This window comes from Conger conger, chromosome 13 (genome assembly GCF_963514075.1).
Source record: "Conger conger chromosome 13, fConCon1.1, whole genome shotgun sequence".
NCBI classification, from domain to species: Eukaryota; Metazoa; Chordata; class Actinopteri; order Anguilliformes; family Congridae; genus Conger; species Conger conger.
This window is the reverse complement of record NC_083772.1, coordinates 31787895-31806518: the sequence shown is the minus strand read 5'-3', so window position 1 is coordinate 31806518 and position 18624 is coordinate 31787895. Positions and strand designations below refer to the sequence as shown.

Here is an 18624-nt window from a genome sequence, read left to right as displayed (position 1 = left end):
TTCATGCCAGGACATGCAGGAATGGCAGAAGCTGTAATCATGAACTCCCTACAAAAAAAGCTGCTTCTTCAGTCCCTTCAGAAAAGCTGTGCTTATGAACACTCGAAGAGCAGCTCTGTATTTCTGAACCTGCTGCTCAGTTTGACAGAAACTGCAAACACACGGAAGAAAAGGACCCGGTGATCGGGCCCTTGAGCAAGGCCCTTAACCCACACTGCTCCAGGAGCTTCACTCCTGTTCTCTCTCTCTCTCTCTCACCCCACATGCAACTGTTCTCCCTGGCATTTCTCCCGGGGCATCCTTGTAAAAGACGTTTCGATGAAATGAAACCCGGCGCTGGTGGTTACCTTCGCAGGAGAGGCCGTGGGACGTGACGCCGGACAGCGCCTCCCGGCACACGTTACAGTACGTGGGGCGGGCGTGCGAGCAGGCGTACCAGTTGTGCATCCCGGAGAAGTGGTCCATGCTGTACTGGGTGGACTGCGGGAGGAGGAGGGGCAGAGGTCAGAGGTCAGAGGTCGGAGGTCGGCGGAGGTCCCAAGGCGACTGGACTGGAGGCTGGGACTCACCTCGAAGTGCTCGCGGTTCTGCACGCTTCGCACGGCGGCGATCCAGTCCTCCATCTCCTTCCTGTTCTCCGCACACAGAATCAGCTTCCGGCAGGGAGTGATAATCTGAGCAGGAAAGGAAGGAGGGCGAGCGCTGTTACTGTGCAGTCTCTCTTCCCTGGGCAAACAGCTACTGAGTGATAAAGGCCTCGGAAGTGGTCTGAAACAATGAGAATTCCCATAGAGCTTAACTTTAAAAATCATATCGTCTCATGAGCAAAGAACAACACAGCCTCTTTCTAACCCTAACCGTAAGCGAAAACAATGTGCTTCTCATATCAGCTGATTGTTGAAAAAAAAATAAAAAAAATTAATGCATTCTGTATTTTGGAAACTTTATTGCCAGATTTACAATATTGATGAAAAAAAACTGCACAACAGTGCGTAAACATCATCATGCTCTCGCTAGACAACAATGGAGTATCTCGCTGTTATGTCGTTTTTAACTACACTCACTGAGTGTACAGTCTCTGACAGGCTCTGGAGTTTTCAGAGAATGGCGGGAGAACATCCAGGGAACTCCGCAGGCAAAACACGCCTTGTTAATGAGAGAGGTCAGAAGAGAAGGGCCAGGCTGAAGAGCATCTCTGTACACACAACGTGTTAAACCACTTAAGTAGATAGGCTCCAGCAGCAGAAGACTAAAAAATAAGTCTTAGGAAAACCTAATAATGTGCTCAGTGAGTGAATATTGTTTTTTAGAATTAACTGATATGCAAACATCATTTGGAGAAAGAGGTTGTTTAACTGTCTGCATAAGAAGATACAATTTTTTAAGTTTTTCTCTATGTGGATTCCCATCATTTCAAACTATGTCCTAGGTCCAGTAACTTTTTTGTGGTGGGCGGGACTTTGACACTGAGTGATCCAACTGACTGAGATACAAACACTCTGCCCTCCAGCGCATGGACATCTTGTCAAGTTTGTTCTAATAAGGGCAGGAAGGACATTCGAGTCAGCGGGAATTTCCTCCAAATGGAACACATCGCTCTACAGTCCAAACAAACAGACTGTGAAAAAACGCACATCAGGGCAATTCCACAGTAACCGACCTTACAACTGCAGGATGTTTGAGTGGTAAAGTCCAATACAGCCACATAAGAGACTGACATTATAACCCTCAGGAGGAAATAACTCTTATTAGTCTCTATTATGTGAGTTATATTGGGCTTTACCACCCAAATATCCAGCAGTTGCGACATCAGTTACCGTGCAATTGCCCATCAGGTCCTCTAATCCTTTAAGGTGTGAGATCCCAAATATGCAATTACAATGTTCTTAACTGAACATATCAATCACGACTGGCAACAGAAAGCAATGGAGTTCCAGACTGTTCAAAGGGTTAAAGAATGAACTTTCTGCATTTGTCACACAGGCGAATTCTCCCAGGGGCTAAAGCTAGCAGAGGACTGGAAAAAGAGCGTGGCCCAGAGGACCCAGGCCAGAGGAAGGGGCACATGAGTGATGTCATCGGGACGGACTGCTGTGGGAAAGGACTGGAGGGGTTGCAACCTTTTGTGGCGCGGGGGGGGTGACGGCCCTTCCCCTGGGAGGAGGTAGGGATGAGGTCTGTTTGCGCTGGCACGGAGCTCGCTGACGTGACGTGGAGAGGCTCTACGGCGGAGTGGCATGGGGGCGCTGTGCCGGGGCTCCACAGCGGCACGGCAAACAACCCGAGAGCCGATGTCATTTGTGCTGAACGACTGGAGAGCCGATGTCATTTGTGCTGAACGACTGGAGAGCCGATGTCATTTGTGCTGAACGACTGGAGAGCTGATGTCATTTGTGCTGAACGACTGGAGAGCTGATGTCATTTGTGCTGAACGACTGGAGAGCTGATGTCATTTGTGCTGAACGACTGGAGAGCTGATGTCATTTGTGCTGAACGACTGGAGAGCCGATGTCATTTGTGCTGAACGACTGGAGAGCTGATGTCATTTGTGCTGAACGACTGGAGAGCTGATGTCATTTGTGCTGAACGACTGGAGAGCTGATGTCATTTGTGCTGAACGACTGGAGAGCTGATGTCATTTGTGCTGAACGACTGGAGAGCTGATGTCATTTGTGCTGAACGACTGGAGAGCTGATGTCATTTGTGCTGAACGACTGGAGAGCTGATGTCATTTGTGCTGAACGACTGGAGAGCTGATGTCATTTGTGCTGAACGACTGGAGAGCTGATGTCATTTGTGCTGAACGACTGGAGAGCCGATGTCATTTGTGCTGAAAGACTGGAGAGCTGATGTCATTTGTGCTGAACGACTGGAGAGCTGATGTCATTTGTGCTAAATGACTGGAGAGCTGATGTCATTTGTGCTAAATGACTGGAGAACTCATGTCATTTGCATTGAACGACCGGAGAACTGATGTCATTTTGCACTAATTTTTGGGGAAACCCTGCTGAAAGCCAGGTCAAATTCCAGCGCACACCCCTACCCTCTCCGCCACTTCAGCTTCTAAGGTAAATTCAAATCCAACCCTGGTTTTCTCTTCTGGTTTTCTAATTTACTGAACAATTAGTGCTACAATTAGGCCATTCTGTCTTCACACCAGACTCCCAGGTAAAGGGAGGGTGGAAAACCAGCAGTTCCCGGCTCTCAAGGATCATGATTCGGTGATCCCTATTATAAGGTGTTGATTCAGGAGTACCTCATTACTTTCAATTGAAGTGAAATAAATATCCAATGCGAGTGCCATGGATTGCCTTTATGCAATTCTGTTTATGTTTTTATGCTATTGAAATGGACAAAGAACCTGATGAATCAGGAACTCATTTTGGACCACTGTGTTTTACAGGCAGGTGCCTTTCCCCCCATTATCACTTGGTTGTTTGGTCATGGAAGAGAACATTATTCTTAATGGTGGCTGTACACCTCCATGACTACTGAATATTTTTGGAGGTCTTCCTTTGCTAGCACATCTCAGGCAGACCACAGCAACATTTCACTCAGAAAAGACTGTTAAAGACTGTTATGGGTAAGCTTGGTTCACCTATAAAAACACACAACCACACTGGTCTGGGATAATATATTTACATCCTCCAAACATCAGACTGACACATTTGAAGTTCATAGATTCAATATTACTCCATTCTGCTAGGTTCTTAGTATAAAATGTTTGTGGGCCTAGTATGTTCATACAGTGGGCTCCAGAATTATTGGCACCCTTGATGAATATGCAGAAACATACTGTAAACTAAAAAATAATAGTTATTGACAGAAGCAACATGTGCAGTGTGCTTTATTAATGATTATTAATTGTCTAACTTTAAAATAAAACAAACAACAGGTTTCACAATTACCATCACCCTTGGCAAAGATAACATCTCATGAGTCTTTTCCAATCATTTGTGAGAAGGTTGCAGAACACATGTGGAGCAATTCTTGACCATTCCCTCCATACATAACTTTTCAGAATCATCGATATCCTTGGATTTGTTTTTGACGGGATTTAAGTCTGGAGAAATGGCCGTTGCATAAGACGGATGTTGTTTTTGCTTTGTGTGTGGGTTCTGGGGTATGTTTGCAGTCAATGCCTAGCCTCTGACCAAGTCTCAGCTTCTGAGCAGAGACAACCAGGTTTTCTGCCAAACTTTCCTGGGACTTTGTTGAATTAATTGGGCCATTAATCTCAAATAGTGCACCTTCACCACTGGCAGCACAACAATAACCCAACTCCATATTTGACAGTAAGCATGAGGTGCAAGTATACCGTCCTCTTCTGGTATGCATGGCCAAAACGTTCAATTTTGGTCTCATTTGATCATAGCGCTCTCTTCCAGTCATAATTCCAATGAGGTTTGGCAAATTACACATGCTAGGTTTTGTTTATTGTGCCCAGTAAGGGCTGTCTTCCTGCCTCCCTTGCAAAGAGTATGTTGGTATGGAGATGCAATTTCATGGTTCTTTTTGTGACTTAGTGACCCCAAGAGGCAACCAATCTCTGCAATTCTTAAACCGCGATCCCTTGGTTCTTTATGGCCTCCCTCACCTTCTTCCTCACCGTCCGTGGGGACAATGTGCACTTGGGTCGTCTTCCTGGCAAGTTTGTAACCATTCCATGTTTTGCACTTTTTTCCTTTGCACCCATTACCTTGCGACCTCATGAATAAGTAGGTACACAGGTGTTCCTAATAAAGTGCGTGGTGAGTGTAGATTATTATGCGTGTCATTGTATGCAGCCATTTTTTTCATTTTTATCAAGGGTGCCAATAAAGCTGCAGCCCACTGAATCTGCGGTCCTCACACCTGGATCTGGAGACACAGCGAGTCCTTCATGGCCTGGAAAGCTGGCCCTTGGGGATGACTCCCAGCATTACTCTCAACACACAGAAAAAGATGGGTTCGACTGTGGGATCGACTGCAGTCAAGAAGGCTATTTTCGTTATGTTTGTGTAAACCCTGTGATTCGACTGAAAAAAAACTTGGATACATCATAATCTGGACCTACGCATTTTAGCAAAATCTACAGTTGTCCTTCACCAAGCCAGAGTAAACACTACATGAACAGACCAGAGCAGCATTTAGCAATAAAGAGTATTTCTGCTCCGCACTGACCATTGTTTAGCTTTTTTATTATTATTTCATGGATCATGTGATTTTCATCTGTATTTCACTGTGGTGTACCAACCCAAACCTGCCCCTTGTGAAAATAATAACATTTATCCTGGTATAGCATACTACTTCTTGCCCCAGATACCTGTATGAGTAATGAATAAGGAAATACCCTCTTCAGGAGTGTGTGTGCAGGTGGATGAGCGGAGATATTTTTTCAGTACCAGGGTGCTGAGTGTCCCATCACTGCTGGGGGTGTGTAACACACACTTTCACCGTTCCCCTGAACCTCCTTATGTTTCAGAAAGGAGGAGACTCACCTTCCTTGTGTAGCGCAGGAACCCCACGAACGCACGCACGTATGCATGCACGCACGCACGCACGCACGCACCTCTTGAATGGCTTTGTAAGACGCTGCACTATTCTTTCGAGAAAATTCAACCAGCCACAAAAGGCACACTGTAATATTTTTAGTCGCGGCACATTTAATAATAGCTTCCAACACACACATCATTGTGGTAACAGCGCTAGGGGTGTTGTTTTTGGCCGGGGCGGGAGGAAGGAGCTCTGTGCGTGGTTTCCTTCAAAGCTAACTCAGTAAAAACACTGTACCATCACAGTGGGAAACAGCTGGCAAATTGGTCACCGCCATAATAACAGTGTGTGGAGCTCTGGCTTTTTAGGGATATTGTTGACTTGTTCCGTCAGGTGCTCGATGCAGGGACACAGGACACACCAGACCGAACCTAGAGCGGCACGCACGCTGGTGCAGTGATCTGTCTCGCAAGGCAGGTTTTTGGTTTGAGTCCCGGCCGGCCTGATCATCCCAGCGTGAAGTTGGCGTGTCCTCCCCGTGTTTGCACGGGTCTCCTCCCACCCCGCAAGGCATGCATGTGATAGGTTAGGAGTGCGCCTGCTATCGCACTGGCCTTAGAACTGGAGCTGGTTCTGTACAGTGGCTATCCACTGCTCCCAAGTAGCTAGGATAGGTTAAATGCAGAGGACAAATTACTCCACAGGTTTCAATGAAAGTACTTAAAATAATTACTTAAAGTAACTTAAGAATTGGAGCAGATGCATGCTGAACTCTGATAGTTCCCTTACCGTTTGCCTCAAGTCTAATAACGAGGGCCTTTGTATTAAACTGTATGGTGCATTCTTAAATCTGTCTTTCCTCAATGTATCTCGCCGCCCTGCTCCCTTCCTCTACCCAGGAGGCCCCCGCCACCACAGGGGCCCTCTCTTTCCGGTGTTAGCATGTGCTCAGTCACATGTACAGGATAAGAGAGGGCCCACCTTTCTGCACTGAAACCCCAACATTAGTGTGTGCTGGGTCACATGCACGGGATAAGAGAGAGCACACCTTTCTAGACAAACCCCAACGTTAGCGTGTGTGTGCTGAAATGTACAGGATAAGAGAGGGCCCACCTTTCTACACTGAAACCAGTGTTAGCGTGTGCGTGGTCACATGTACAGGATAAGAGAGGGCCCACCTTTCTACACTGAAACCAGTGTTAGCGTGTGCGTGGTCACATGTACAGGATAAGAGAGGGCCCACCTTTCTAGACAAACCCCAACGTTAGCGTGTGTGTGCTCAAATGTACAGGATAAGAGAGGGCCCACCTTTCTACACTGAAACCAGTGTTAGCGTGTGCGTGGTCACATGTACAGGATAAGAGAGGGCCCACCTTTCTACACTGAAACCAGTGTTAGCGTGTGCATGGTCACATGTACAGGATAAGAGAGGGCCCACCTTTCTACACTGAAACCAGTGTTAGCGTGTGCGTGGTCACAGGTACAGGATAAGAGAGGGCCCACCTTTCTACACTGAAACCAGTGTTAGCGTGTGCGTGGTCACATGTATAGGATAAGAGAGGGCCCACCTTTTTGCACTGAAACCCCAGCGTTAGCGTGTGCGTGGTCACATGTACAGGCTAAGAGAGGGCCCAACTTTCTGCACTGAAACCCCAGCGTTAACGTGTGCATGGTCACATGTACAGGCTAAGAGAGGGCCCACCTTTCTGCACTGAAACCCCAGCGTTAGCGTGTGCGTGGTCACATGTACAGGCTAAGAGAGGGCCCACCTTTCTGCACTGAAACCCCAGCGTTAGCGTGTGCATGGTCACATGTACAGGCTAAGAGAGGGCCCACCTTTCTGCACTGAAACCCCAGTGTTAGTGTGTGCATGGTCACATGTACAGGCTAAGAGAGGGCCCACCTTTCTGCACTGAAACCCCAGCGTTAGCGTGTGCATGGTCACATGTACAGGCTAAGAGGGGGCCCACCTTTCTGCACTGAAACCCCAGTGTTAGCGTGTGCGTGGTCACATGTACAGGATAAGAGAAGGGGAACCGTTTCCACACAGTGGACGTCAGCTTCCCAGAACATTTCCTTCACAGCTGCCACACAAAGACACTTCTGTTCCAGGCGGATAAAAATATCACAGGCCCTTCCTCAGGCGTAGCGAGGCACACACATTCACAAACACACCCATGAACACACACACACACACACACACACACACACATATATATATACACACACAGGCCCCATTCATGGCCATTCAGCCCAAGGAAACCTCAGTATGGAGGAGCTCTAGAAGAGGGGATATAGGCGAGACATGGGAAAGAGGAGAAACAGGCAGGAGGTGCTGGAGGGGACGCTTAACCTAACCTAAACTAACGGCCAACATAAACTCAACTTGCACAATAAATAATATGATATCATGGTGACAGCTTTCATCCATTTTACATACAAATGACAAGTCTGGCATTAAAGATCTAGTTTCAAGCCAGCATGCTACCCTCCCAAGAAACAAAAGTGTTATCTTACAGCGCTACAAGAAAGACACAGAATTTGATACAATGTGGTTTTAAGGTTACCTCTACTTAAACCCAAACCGGGCTGTGTCTTTGTTATAATAAGAGGATTAAAGAGGCTACACCAGAGAGGCCTCCCGCTGTGGCCTGAGATAACCTGTACACAGAGACCCATCATCACCCCGGCGTGGGCTACAGACACGCTCAAACATGCAAGTGAGCTGGATACACACAACGCATCTCAGTCTGACCAGCCTCATTTACCGACAGTAGACGCACAAGCATTCCCAAACCCCTCCCACTCCCATTCCAGACATTTTTCACCCTTACTTTCAGAGTTATCCCGGCCTCAGGCTCCCTCTCCGGGGTCCACTCCCGGCTCACACAGCTGAAGGACTGCTATCTTTACGGGCCCGGCGGAAAGAACCAGGCTGACATCCCCCCAGCAAGGGGCAGAAAAGCCGGGTGGTATTCCTCTCCTTGTCCCGGGGGCAAGAGAAGCCGGAATCTCTCCAAAACGGGGCAGAAAAGCAGGGACGTTCTTCCCCAGGTGTAGAAGAAAGGCTGGTATCTCCCTGCTGGTGGGGAAAGGCTGGTAGTTTGGGTTGTGAGGCGGTTTCCTCTGGTTGTGGCAGTTAGTCCCCTTGTTCTCCAGTAAAGAACAGAGCCGGCAGAGGCTTCGCTCCCTACATTCCCCACATTGACTCGCTCCGCTGTGCTCTGAGCAGGGCTGTGGGCTAGACCCCTCCCTCATCCGCTGCAGTGACTCAGATAAACTTCCTGTCGTCATGGCGGCCCGAGCGGGGGCAGGGGAGAGAGAGAGAGAGAGAGAGGGGGTCTGAGGGCCCACAAGCAGCCTGAGAACTCGCTGACCACCCATTTGCGGGAATTGGAGGACGTGATTGGCTGTCTGGCTGCCTGCAAGTCCCGCCCACTGGGAGACGGACAACGGGGCCAGACAGCACTGCCGGGGCCCAGAGCAGAACCCCGGCCGTGCGCACGAAGCACTGATAAGAGCACTCCAGAGGTTATAAACAAAGGAAGCCGCATCTCAGACGGTCTAAATTCAGACCCCACAACTCTTCTGCAGTCACCGAGCCAGAACACCCCCCCACACAAACTTCCTTGGCATTCAGGGAAATATCTTTGTCGAAATATAAACAATATATTCATATAAATAGCTTTATTTATTATCGTTCCGATCACATATCCTGGCCTTTCCCCTCCCTCTGTTTATACACTCCCCTCAGGGTTTACACACTGCGTCATACACGACACTTACTGCGATTACACACTCACTCCGTGCTCACCCTTATCCCAACATCGTTTACACACTCACTCCGTGCTCACCCTTATCCCAACATCGTTTACACACTCACTCCGTGCTCACCCTTATCCCAACATCGTTTACACACTCACTCCTTCCGTTCGGACCACTTGCACGCCCAGGTTTCATACAGTCGCTCGGCTTGCCATCCACTCACAGTCGCTGAGATAGATAGTCGGTGAGCCGACCGAGGCGCAGTCTAATTAACGGATCGCTCTGTCAGTGTATACATATTCACTCAGTCTGTTTGCACACTCACTTGGACACAGTTTGTTTGCACTCTTTCAGAGACTGCATACACAAAGTACACACTCCCTCAGGCAGTCCGTTCAGAAAGCCTCAGTTCAAGGTTCTTACAGCATTTCTAATGCAAAACTCAAGGACTTATCATGGGCCTTCAAGGACTATTTCCAGTTTCCATAGAGCATAAATAATATTTTAAGGACACTTAGTAAAAATGCATGACATTCTCTGAACTGCATGTCCTACCCACTCACTGTAGACAAATTACAGGGATACTGTGTGCTTTGAAGACAGGGCACTGATGTTGTTGAATCCAGCAGAGTTCGGACTGTGTTTATTGCGCAAGATATACAAAGCTACTACACAAAAACGTATAAACCCACAGGAAATTGAAAACTTTCAAGGACGCCATGTGATTTCATATTCTTGGCTGCTCCCCTTTCAAAATCAAACCCTTGAGGTTCTTAACCTGCGGCATCTGTGAGAATCAGGCTGGCTGGTCTCAACTCCAGGGTCTGTGACGCCTGATATGTTAATAGAACAGGGCAGAAAGATGTGATGGGGAGGTTAGGGCCCCAATTTGATTCCTCACATCCATTATTCTCAACACTCATCAGGCATCTGTGGGCCATATAGAAACGTGAGGGACGCAGACTGTGACACTGAGCTTATCTCCTTACAATTAACATTTCGACTGAAAAATTTTCCACCATGTTGTATTTTTGTAAAGTGTTTTCACAGCACACCCAGCTGAGACAGTTTCATATATTTGCATGAAAATTTTAAATATTTTATTCTGACACTTCACAAAAGCCACGAAAAAAATTTGCAATGCAAAATGCATTCATGTACTAAACCAACCAATTCAGCCTTCGTATGCAAAGGTACAAAATGGTAATGATAACTGCTGGTAATATCAACTTTGGGGGCGACATGGCTCAGGCAGTAAGAGCAGTCGTCTGGCAGTCTGAGGGTTGCCAGGTCGATCCCCCACCCGGAGTCGAAGTGTCCCAGAGCAAGACACCTAACCCCCATTTGCTCCTGACGAGCTGGTCGGTGCCTTGCATGGCAGCCAATCGCCGTTGGTGTGTGAGTGTGTGTATGAATGGGTGAATGAGAAGCATCAATTGTACAGCACTTTGGATAAAGGCGCTATATAAATGCCAACCATTTACCATTTAACTTTGCCTCAATTATGGACCAGTTTAAACTGCTTTCAAATCAACATTTTTGACCTACATTCACAAACACATGCTGTATAGACACTTTCACAAGAGAGCTTTCTGTAGGTAGATAAATAGATAGAAACCTTTATTTCGACAGGGAAGAACAACAAGTACTCTAATAACTGTTGGGTTTAGGTTGCATGATACGAAATCCGGTACCTTAAGCTTTTGATCTCATTTAATTGCCATATTTGGAGTCATATTCACTGGCCTTTATCTAGCAGTCAGGAATGAAAGGATACAAACATCAGCTAAAGCACAAAAGCCACCCCCCTCCTGCAGTTCACTTTGCCCTTCCTGTGCAGATCCAAATGTGAAGACCTGTTATGGTTCTGCAGGTAGATGATTACTCCCTGGGAGTAATAGTTTATCAAAGCCTTACAGGTTCTAGTCACGGTGCTGTAGCAGTAAAAAAGGCCAACCGGACGCTGGGATATATAGCCAAAAGTATTGAGCATACATCTAAGGAAGTTATACTAATTTTATGCGATACCTTTGTCAATACCTTTATACAAGGTATTGTATAAAGTTCTGTGTGCAGTTCTGGTGACCGTATTATAAGAAAGATATCGAGGCACTGGAAAAGGTTCAAAGAAGGGCAACCAAATGTATTCCCGGAATAAAAGATAAAAATGACCACGAAAGACTAAAGATGTTTAATCACTTAAGCTTAGTAAAAGTAGATTTAAGTGAGATTTGATTGAGGCTTTTAGATTCATAAAATAGATTAAGAAAGCGAACTACAGGAGATTCTTCAGGGTGAGCTCTGTTGGCAGAACGAGTGGAAAATAACAAAGGATAAATTCCGCACAGGAATTAGGAAGTACTATTTTCACAGAGCGTGTGGTCACTTTGTGGAATAGCTTGGGGCTTTTCAAGACCAGGCTTGATATGGTGCTAGATACAATCTAGTTTCTAGGTAGACTCAGAATTAAGTACAATTCAGTGGTAGGAGAAAGGCGAGCATTGCAGCCTGAATGGTCTCTGAATGGTCTGTTCTCGTCTTTTTGTTATGTTATGACATGATATGTTATGTTAGATGTGTTTGTCCAGTATGGCACTAAATTCTCAAATATAGGCAGCCCATTGAGATTCCATAAATGCAACTTATTTTAAAAAGTATTGTATTGTACAGTATGCACTCTCACAGTCTAACACGGTGGACACCCCCCAATCTGACACACCTGCCCCCACACCAGACAAAGGACAGAGACAGTGAAAGATTGACAGAGAGAGAGGGAGGGACTTACAGTGAAGCTGTTGTTGATATTCTTTGTGCTGGATTCAGCCACACTCGCATCGGTCAGGTCAACTTCATCAAAGATGATTGACTGAAAATAACAAAAGATTACAAATATATGGAACAAAAAAACACAGCAAAGACAATCAAAAGACTGAGGAAACCAATTAGGAGTTTTACCTTTATCAGAACCCGAGAAAGACAAAACAATCGTAAGCTAATTAGCACCAGGGTGCTAGCAGCAGGGCACTACCGCTAGTTACTGTATCTTGGCATTGGCCACTGATAATTTTTCCCCATCAGTATTACTTGCAGGGAGACCTCCTGTCTTAAAGCGATGGGGCACTCCATCACATAATCAAGAAACAGCATCATCGCCTACTCCAAAAGAAACAGTAGACCAAATACTCATAGTTGGCCAGTTATAAATATATTGCAGTCCCAAAATGTCAAATGGGCCGCCTGTAGCGTAGTGGTTAGGGTAAATGACTGGGACCCGCAAGGTCGGTGGTTTGATCCCCGGTGTAGCCACAATAAGATCGGCACAGCCGTTGGGCCCTTGAGCAAGGCCCTTAACCCTGCATTGCTCCAGGGGAGGATTGTCTCCTGCTTAGTCTGATTAACTGTAAGTCGCTCTGGATAAGAGCGTCTGCCAAATGCCAATAATGTAATGTAATGTAAAAATGGAAGTGAATAGTCAAGACTCTGAGTAAACCTGAATCCATCCTCACAAACACCTTGGCCTAAGCACACAGAACTTGGAAGCAGTAAAGTCAATACACACTTTGGCACATTGGATGTGATAAAAGACTCTCTCCACAAACACAAACACACACACACACACACACACACACACACACACACACACAGACACAGACACAGACACAGACACAGACACAGACACAGACAGACACAGACAGACACACACACACACACACACACACACACACACACACACACACACACAGACACACAGACACACAGACACACACACCTTGGCGGTCTGGGCGTAATACAGGGTCCTCCCACGCAGCTTGAAGTAGCGTCTCTTCCAGCGCTGGAATGAGTTGGTCTGCTTCATCAGTTTACCCTCCTTCAGGATTGTCTGCAGGGGGAGACAGAAGCCAATCTAAGCCATTGTAGGAAAAGGCAAGCATTGCCGGGCTGAAAGGCTGGGTCTGGTCATTATATAACGCTATGGACTGAAAACAACCTACTGCCCAACCCAAGTACTGGCCACCATGACTGAATGCTGTACCATGACTAAACACACTACAATAGGCCATTAATGATAGAAAGTTTTGTCAAAATGAAACCTACCGTAAGCTACCAAAAATGTTTCACTTAACTACAGTAGCTGTGCTCTAGCCATGTCTGCAAACAAGGTAGCCCACTAGCTAACTACATTTGTTACAGATATCAAAAGTTATTATGCTAGCTAGACTGACTACCATAGACACTGGACATGTTAGGGGAAAAAAACTATTATCAAATCAGGATGTGTCAGCCTATGCTCAATCATAGGATGCACAGGAGTTGGTATGAGGTATAAGGAGAAATTGTAGCAAGTAAAACTCACAATCAACTGGCAGGTGGAGTCAATGATGACAGTCTTTGCTTAAAATAAACTTCAATGATAAATGCACTGAACGAGTGTCATGTTATGTCTCAATTCCATTCCAAAGCTCTCCTTAAACAGTCAAGGACCACAAGTTACTGATCTCTGCAATAAGGCTTTAGGTTGGTAACAGAGAAATCGGCATATAATATTGTTATGATTGTGCAAGCACTGAAACACTGGCCAACATCAGTGGGATCAGGTTGCGTAGGTCAACAAATTTCATTATTTGGTGCTACTCTGAAGTTTCGGTCACCCTTGAGCTCTTGTGCTTCTGCCTGCTTATGGACACACATCTCTCTCACAAATCAAGACCCACATCGGATAGTTTCTGAATCACATGGAAGCTCCAAACCAGAGCTAAGTGTGCCTCCGTATGTGGCAAGTCACCCTGAGATGCAACTCTGCTGCCCCCTACTGTCGGAAGCTCGCAAGTATGATTTCCTGACCGGTGGCATTCAGCAAGAAATAAAATACCAGCAAGAAGCAAACCGCCAAATGAAAAACCATACAAAGCATACAAACTCTCATTAAAATCTGTGATGTAGCCCAAAAGTGTGTTGAATTGACACAGACTTACCCTAACACAGTCCTCCACTACATGTATAATCAACTCATAGCCAAGGGAGGGAGGCTTTTCACTCAGCAAGGCTATCACACCTCACTGCACAACAGTGACACTTACACTTCATCTGAACCTAGCGTAAATCCTCAAATTGTGTCTGGGATTCTATTTGAAGCCGGGCCTCGGATAATAGCCGGGGGCGTGGTCGATTCGGACAAATAAAGGCTGGCCCCCAAATACAAGCTGGGGTAATATTGCCTAACAGTAGGGCTATCAGTCCATGAGCACTAGAAGAATTGTTTCGATTTAACTCAATGAAATAAAAGAGCTCTTCTTAATATTTTATATTGTTGGTTGGTTTAATACTGTTGCCAATGGAAAGTCGTTGTCCTACACCATGGGTCTCCAACATGTTGCTCTCAAGCTACCAGTCGCTCGCCGCCCCTTTATGAGTAGCTTGCCAAAGGCTGAAGCAGTATACATTTAAACACAATTGTTGCCGCGAGGCATTCCAGCCTACAAATTTAATAAAAAGTAAATCAGGCAAAATTAAAAATTCACTCAATTTAGGCTACGCAATAAGGTTTCCATGTATTTACAGCACAGCGCACGTTCAATAAATGAAATAAAGCGTTTGCCTTGGCTCGCAATAAACAGACAAGTGGAAATCCCAACACCCTTTCAACTACATAAAACTTAACAGTGAACCATCAAATACCCCCCAGATTTCAGTGCCCATCAGTCCCAACATTTAGCAATAGAATCAAACAGTCCAAATGTAAATTAAATCCCAAACCAAAGCGAAAATCTTTTGATAGCCTACCAGTATGCTGCTCACAATAAAACGCACTTTAGGAAAAAAAAGATCCTTAACTTGCTGTTATCTACGCTAATTTGTTATTGTTCATGAAGGCGTGTCTGGCAAGTTGTTATTTTATGTCTGGCAAGTTGTTATTTTATGGATTCTGGACTTGCATGTGATTTATTGTGTTTGAGAATATTTGCAATAAACTAAGTCTGTTAAGACTGACACTATGACTTACCAAACGGTGTTCCTGATTAGCCTACACTAATTGATTTCTGAACGGTTACAGGAAGTGTTGAACAGTGTTGGCCCACTTTAAGTGTAGCCTTTTACTTTATTTCTAAGAATAAAGCCTAATAACAACAGAACAACAGAAGCCTAATAAGAAATAAAGGCCTGCCTCGAACATAAGCCTGCCCCAAATAAAGGCCTGTGCTTTGTGCAGCCTAAGTAAATAAAAGACCCCGGCCACAATTTGAGGATTTACGGTATGTCTGCTTGTGCCAGGCTTGCAAGTTCCGCAGTCTTCTGACTGGACCAATTACTGGCCTAAAAAGGTGTTTGCATCTTCTCAAACTGATAGATGACATTGCAACAATGGGATGGACTTACAATTACAATTAGGATGTCAAAATTGGGGGTTAAAGAGAAAAAAGGAATAATATGTTGCCAATTTCAGCAATATCCCATAAAAATGAATGCTGGCCCATCAAAGCCTACATAATTGGATTAATTACTAAGCATAATCAACGCAGATAACCATATGCTGGATTTACTCAGCAGTTCACCATTCAGGCTCTTAATAATCAAACTCCTCCAATTTTGCTGAGACTTTGTGTAAATATTCTGTATATATTCAATGAATAACATCCAAATCCTTTGGATTTGTCATTCTAGAGATATTGGGTGGTGGTACCAAAAAGGTCACTTGCGAGTGGAAATTCTTATGCGTGTCGATTGTGGAGCATCATAACTTTGGAAACCTGAAAACGTGTACTCTGAAAGAATTTTCTGTGTACATTTTTACTGCTTAAAAAAGTAGTTATGGTCATTCTTCATCAATGCTAAATTGTGGCACTTGCTGTTTTTTTATATTTTTTAATTTTTTAATATATATTTTATGGCTTACTACATCAGCATACAGCACCATTGATGTATGATATATAAAATAAAAAAAGAAGATATTTCACAAACCATTTTCTAAACAACTTCTGTACTGAATAAACATTTGCAATTTATTTGTAGCTTTTTTCAAACCTGCATTTTAATGGATTTCTCATGTGACTTGTGTATTTGTTCCTGTAAATTGAGGTCCTATTTCAACCAATCAAAACATGCAAATGCATGACAGTAGCAAATACATTCTTTGTACACAAGTAGGCCTATTATACCTTTTGTAGTACTCAAAGTTTAATTTTGATCGTTAACTGTCTACCTTACCAACTATTGGAATATCTAACACTATTAGGACAACTTTGGCACTGTATAATTTTTTAATTTGCTATATCAGTCAAATTATCCTCACATCAGGCTCATAGATACACTCGCTCCCATGCAAATGTAGCATTTTTCATTTCATTTTCATTTAAAATGCATAAATTCAGAAGACTGGCAGTGGTCCCAAAGTCACTATCTCTGACAGATATTTGTCATACTCAGCAATATGATTTAGACTGCCACAGTACCACATTTGGCATTACTGTCTTTCAATACAATTGACTTAATGCAGTGATAAGCAGTGATGTAAAACTTGAAACCAGAATATCAAGAATATTTTGCAAGCAGCATTATTTACATATCTGAAAGGCGTACACCATACACTTCCGTGCAAGTGGACATATTTGACACATATAATAAAATAGGTTTATATATATATATATATATATATATATATATATATATATATATCTTGCAAATAAGTATCACATCACTCAATTCCTGTCCTTACCTTTTAAAGTTCCTATAGGCTACTCGTTTTATGCCAACCAAGGAGGGCAGAATTTAAAGTCTCAATAAATGCTGCGTGCCTTAGAAAGCCAACCTCCTCTGTTTACGGAACAGGTGGTCTTTCAGGTCAAACATTTGCGGTCAAACCGACAGAACAGTACAAATCTAAAGACATTAGGTCAGCTGGTGCCTGGATTATTATTAAACCCCTCGTCGAAAACATCTGGATTATAGAAACCACTGAATGTCAGAAACGTCAGTACTAGGAGCAACATTTTACAGAAACATTGTGCCTGTCCCGTTTAAACACAAAAGGAGTAGAATCATCTTGCCTAACGTTATGTGTTTAGCTGTCGCGCCACCGATTAACACCTGTTACTGTTGATCAACAAAGATTTGGACACCGCTATCTTTCTAAAGTAATATACAGCACAGAACAACTCGTCTTTCGAGATCAAATAACGTTAAAATAAATCTTGTCGACAGACACAATGTTAAACTAATGTATACTCCAGACTATGTACACATTGCACCAATTTACACCAAAACATCGAAAATAAAATTACTAACCTATGCCCTCATTAATGTGATTCCATTCGACACGTAGTGTTAACTAGGCTACAGACACCGTTTGCTAGCTAACTTCAGATGCAAGTTAGCTAACGTTATAACCAGCCAGTTTGTTACACTCCGTATAAATCAGAAATACGGTTAGCAAATAGTGGTGCTTAAAATATTAAGTTACCTGACCAGCAAGGTAACTATTAAGTAACTTACACAGACAATTAAATTACGTGATTCGCATTGTAAGTTACGTTCCCAAGAAAAAAAAATTGTATAATAACTTTGCTTGCTAGCGAAATCTTTTTACGGAATACTACATCACAAGCAGGTTATTAGCGCAATATAAAACAAACAAACAAAATAAAATTAAAATAAAATAAAATAAAATGTAACTAAACGAGCTTACGATCTGTTCATCAATTCTGGGCAAATGATCATATTAGCTAACCGTTAATACACACCCCCATGCAAAACCGTTAGAATACCTCACTGCTGCCAAGAACTAAAGCATTGCTTTTCACGTCTTAAGTCTAGGCATGTCTGACAGGAGACCGGATACATAACAAAACCAAGCCCGAGGCATCTTGCCGGCCTAGCAGAGACGCTAGCTAGCATTTCAGCTAGCTACGGTATTTGCAATTGCGGCAGCGTTTCTTTACTGTTCTTTTTAAAGCCGCTACCTTGCTTCGGATCTGGCCAGAAGTTGATACTTTCCGGATTAATTTCTGTGGAGACCCCGGTTCTTGCTCTGGTTCGCTATCAGAAGATTCGTCCAGGCATCTGCCCGCAGCCTCTACACCGGCCGCCACCGCCATCCCGACAGAATCACCCTGGTGATAAGTATTGTATATCACGGAGTTGGCGCCCCCAAGAGGCGAATACATTCAAACGCTTATTTGCTCACTACCGCCATAGTGGACATCGTTGAAATAATCGGGATTCGTTCCTTCAGCCACATGGAAAGGTCGCAGGTGAATTAAGTATGAAACTCATATATCAGTGAATGGCAGGCTACTGTATAATTTATCTGAAATGCGAATTTAAGAAATTTCATATCCACTTTATGTTCACTCAACAATTTTGATGTCAATGAAACGATAGCACATTTTA

At 44.2% G+C, this 18624-nt stretch overlaps 1 protein-coding gene across 2 annotated transcripts in view; it reads right to left on the bottom strand.

Moving 5' to 3' along the window:
• LOC133108001 (diacylglycerol kinase delta-like) overlaps positions 1-18338 on the bottom strand; it is a 34723-nt gene extending 16385 nt beyond the window's left edge. The window contains exons 1-5 of one of the 2 annotated variants that reach the window (XM_061217384.1): positions 18195-18338; positions 13010-13120; positions 12026-12106; positions 570-674; positions 348-480 (exon numbers count right to left, since the gene is read on the bottom strand). In XM_061217384.1, coding sequence (XP_061073368.1) covers positions 348-480; positions 570-674; positions 12026-12106; positions 13010-13120; positions 18195-18329 — 565 coding nt within the window. In that variant the 5' untranslated portion in view covers positions 18330-18338. Of the gene's footprint in view, positions 1-347; positions 481-569; positions 675-8309; positions 8760-12025; positions 12107-13009; positions 13121-18194 lie in introns of those variants that run through there. The other variant, XM_061217385.1, reaches the window with a different exon arrangement.
• Between the last annotated feature and the right edge of the window lie 286 nt (positions 18339-18624).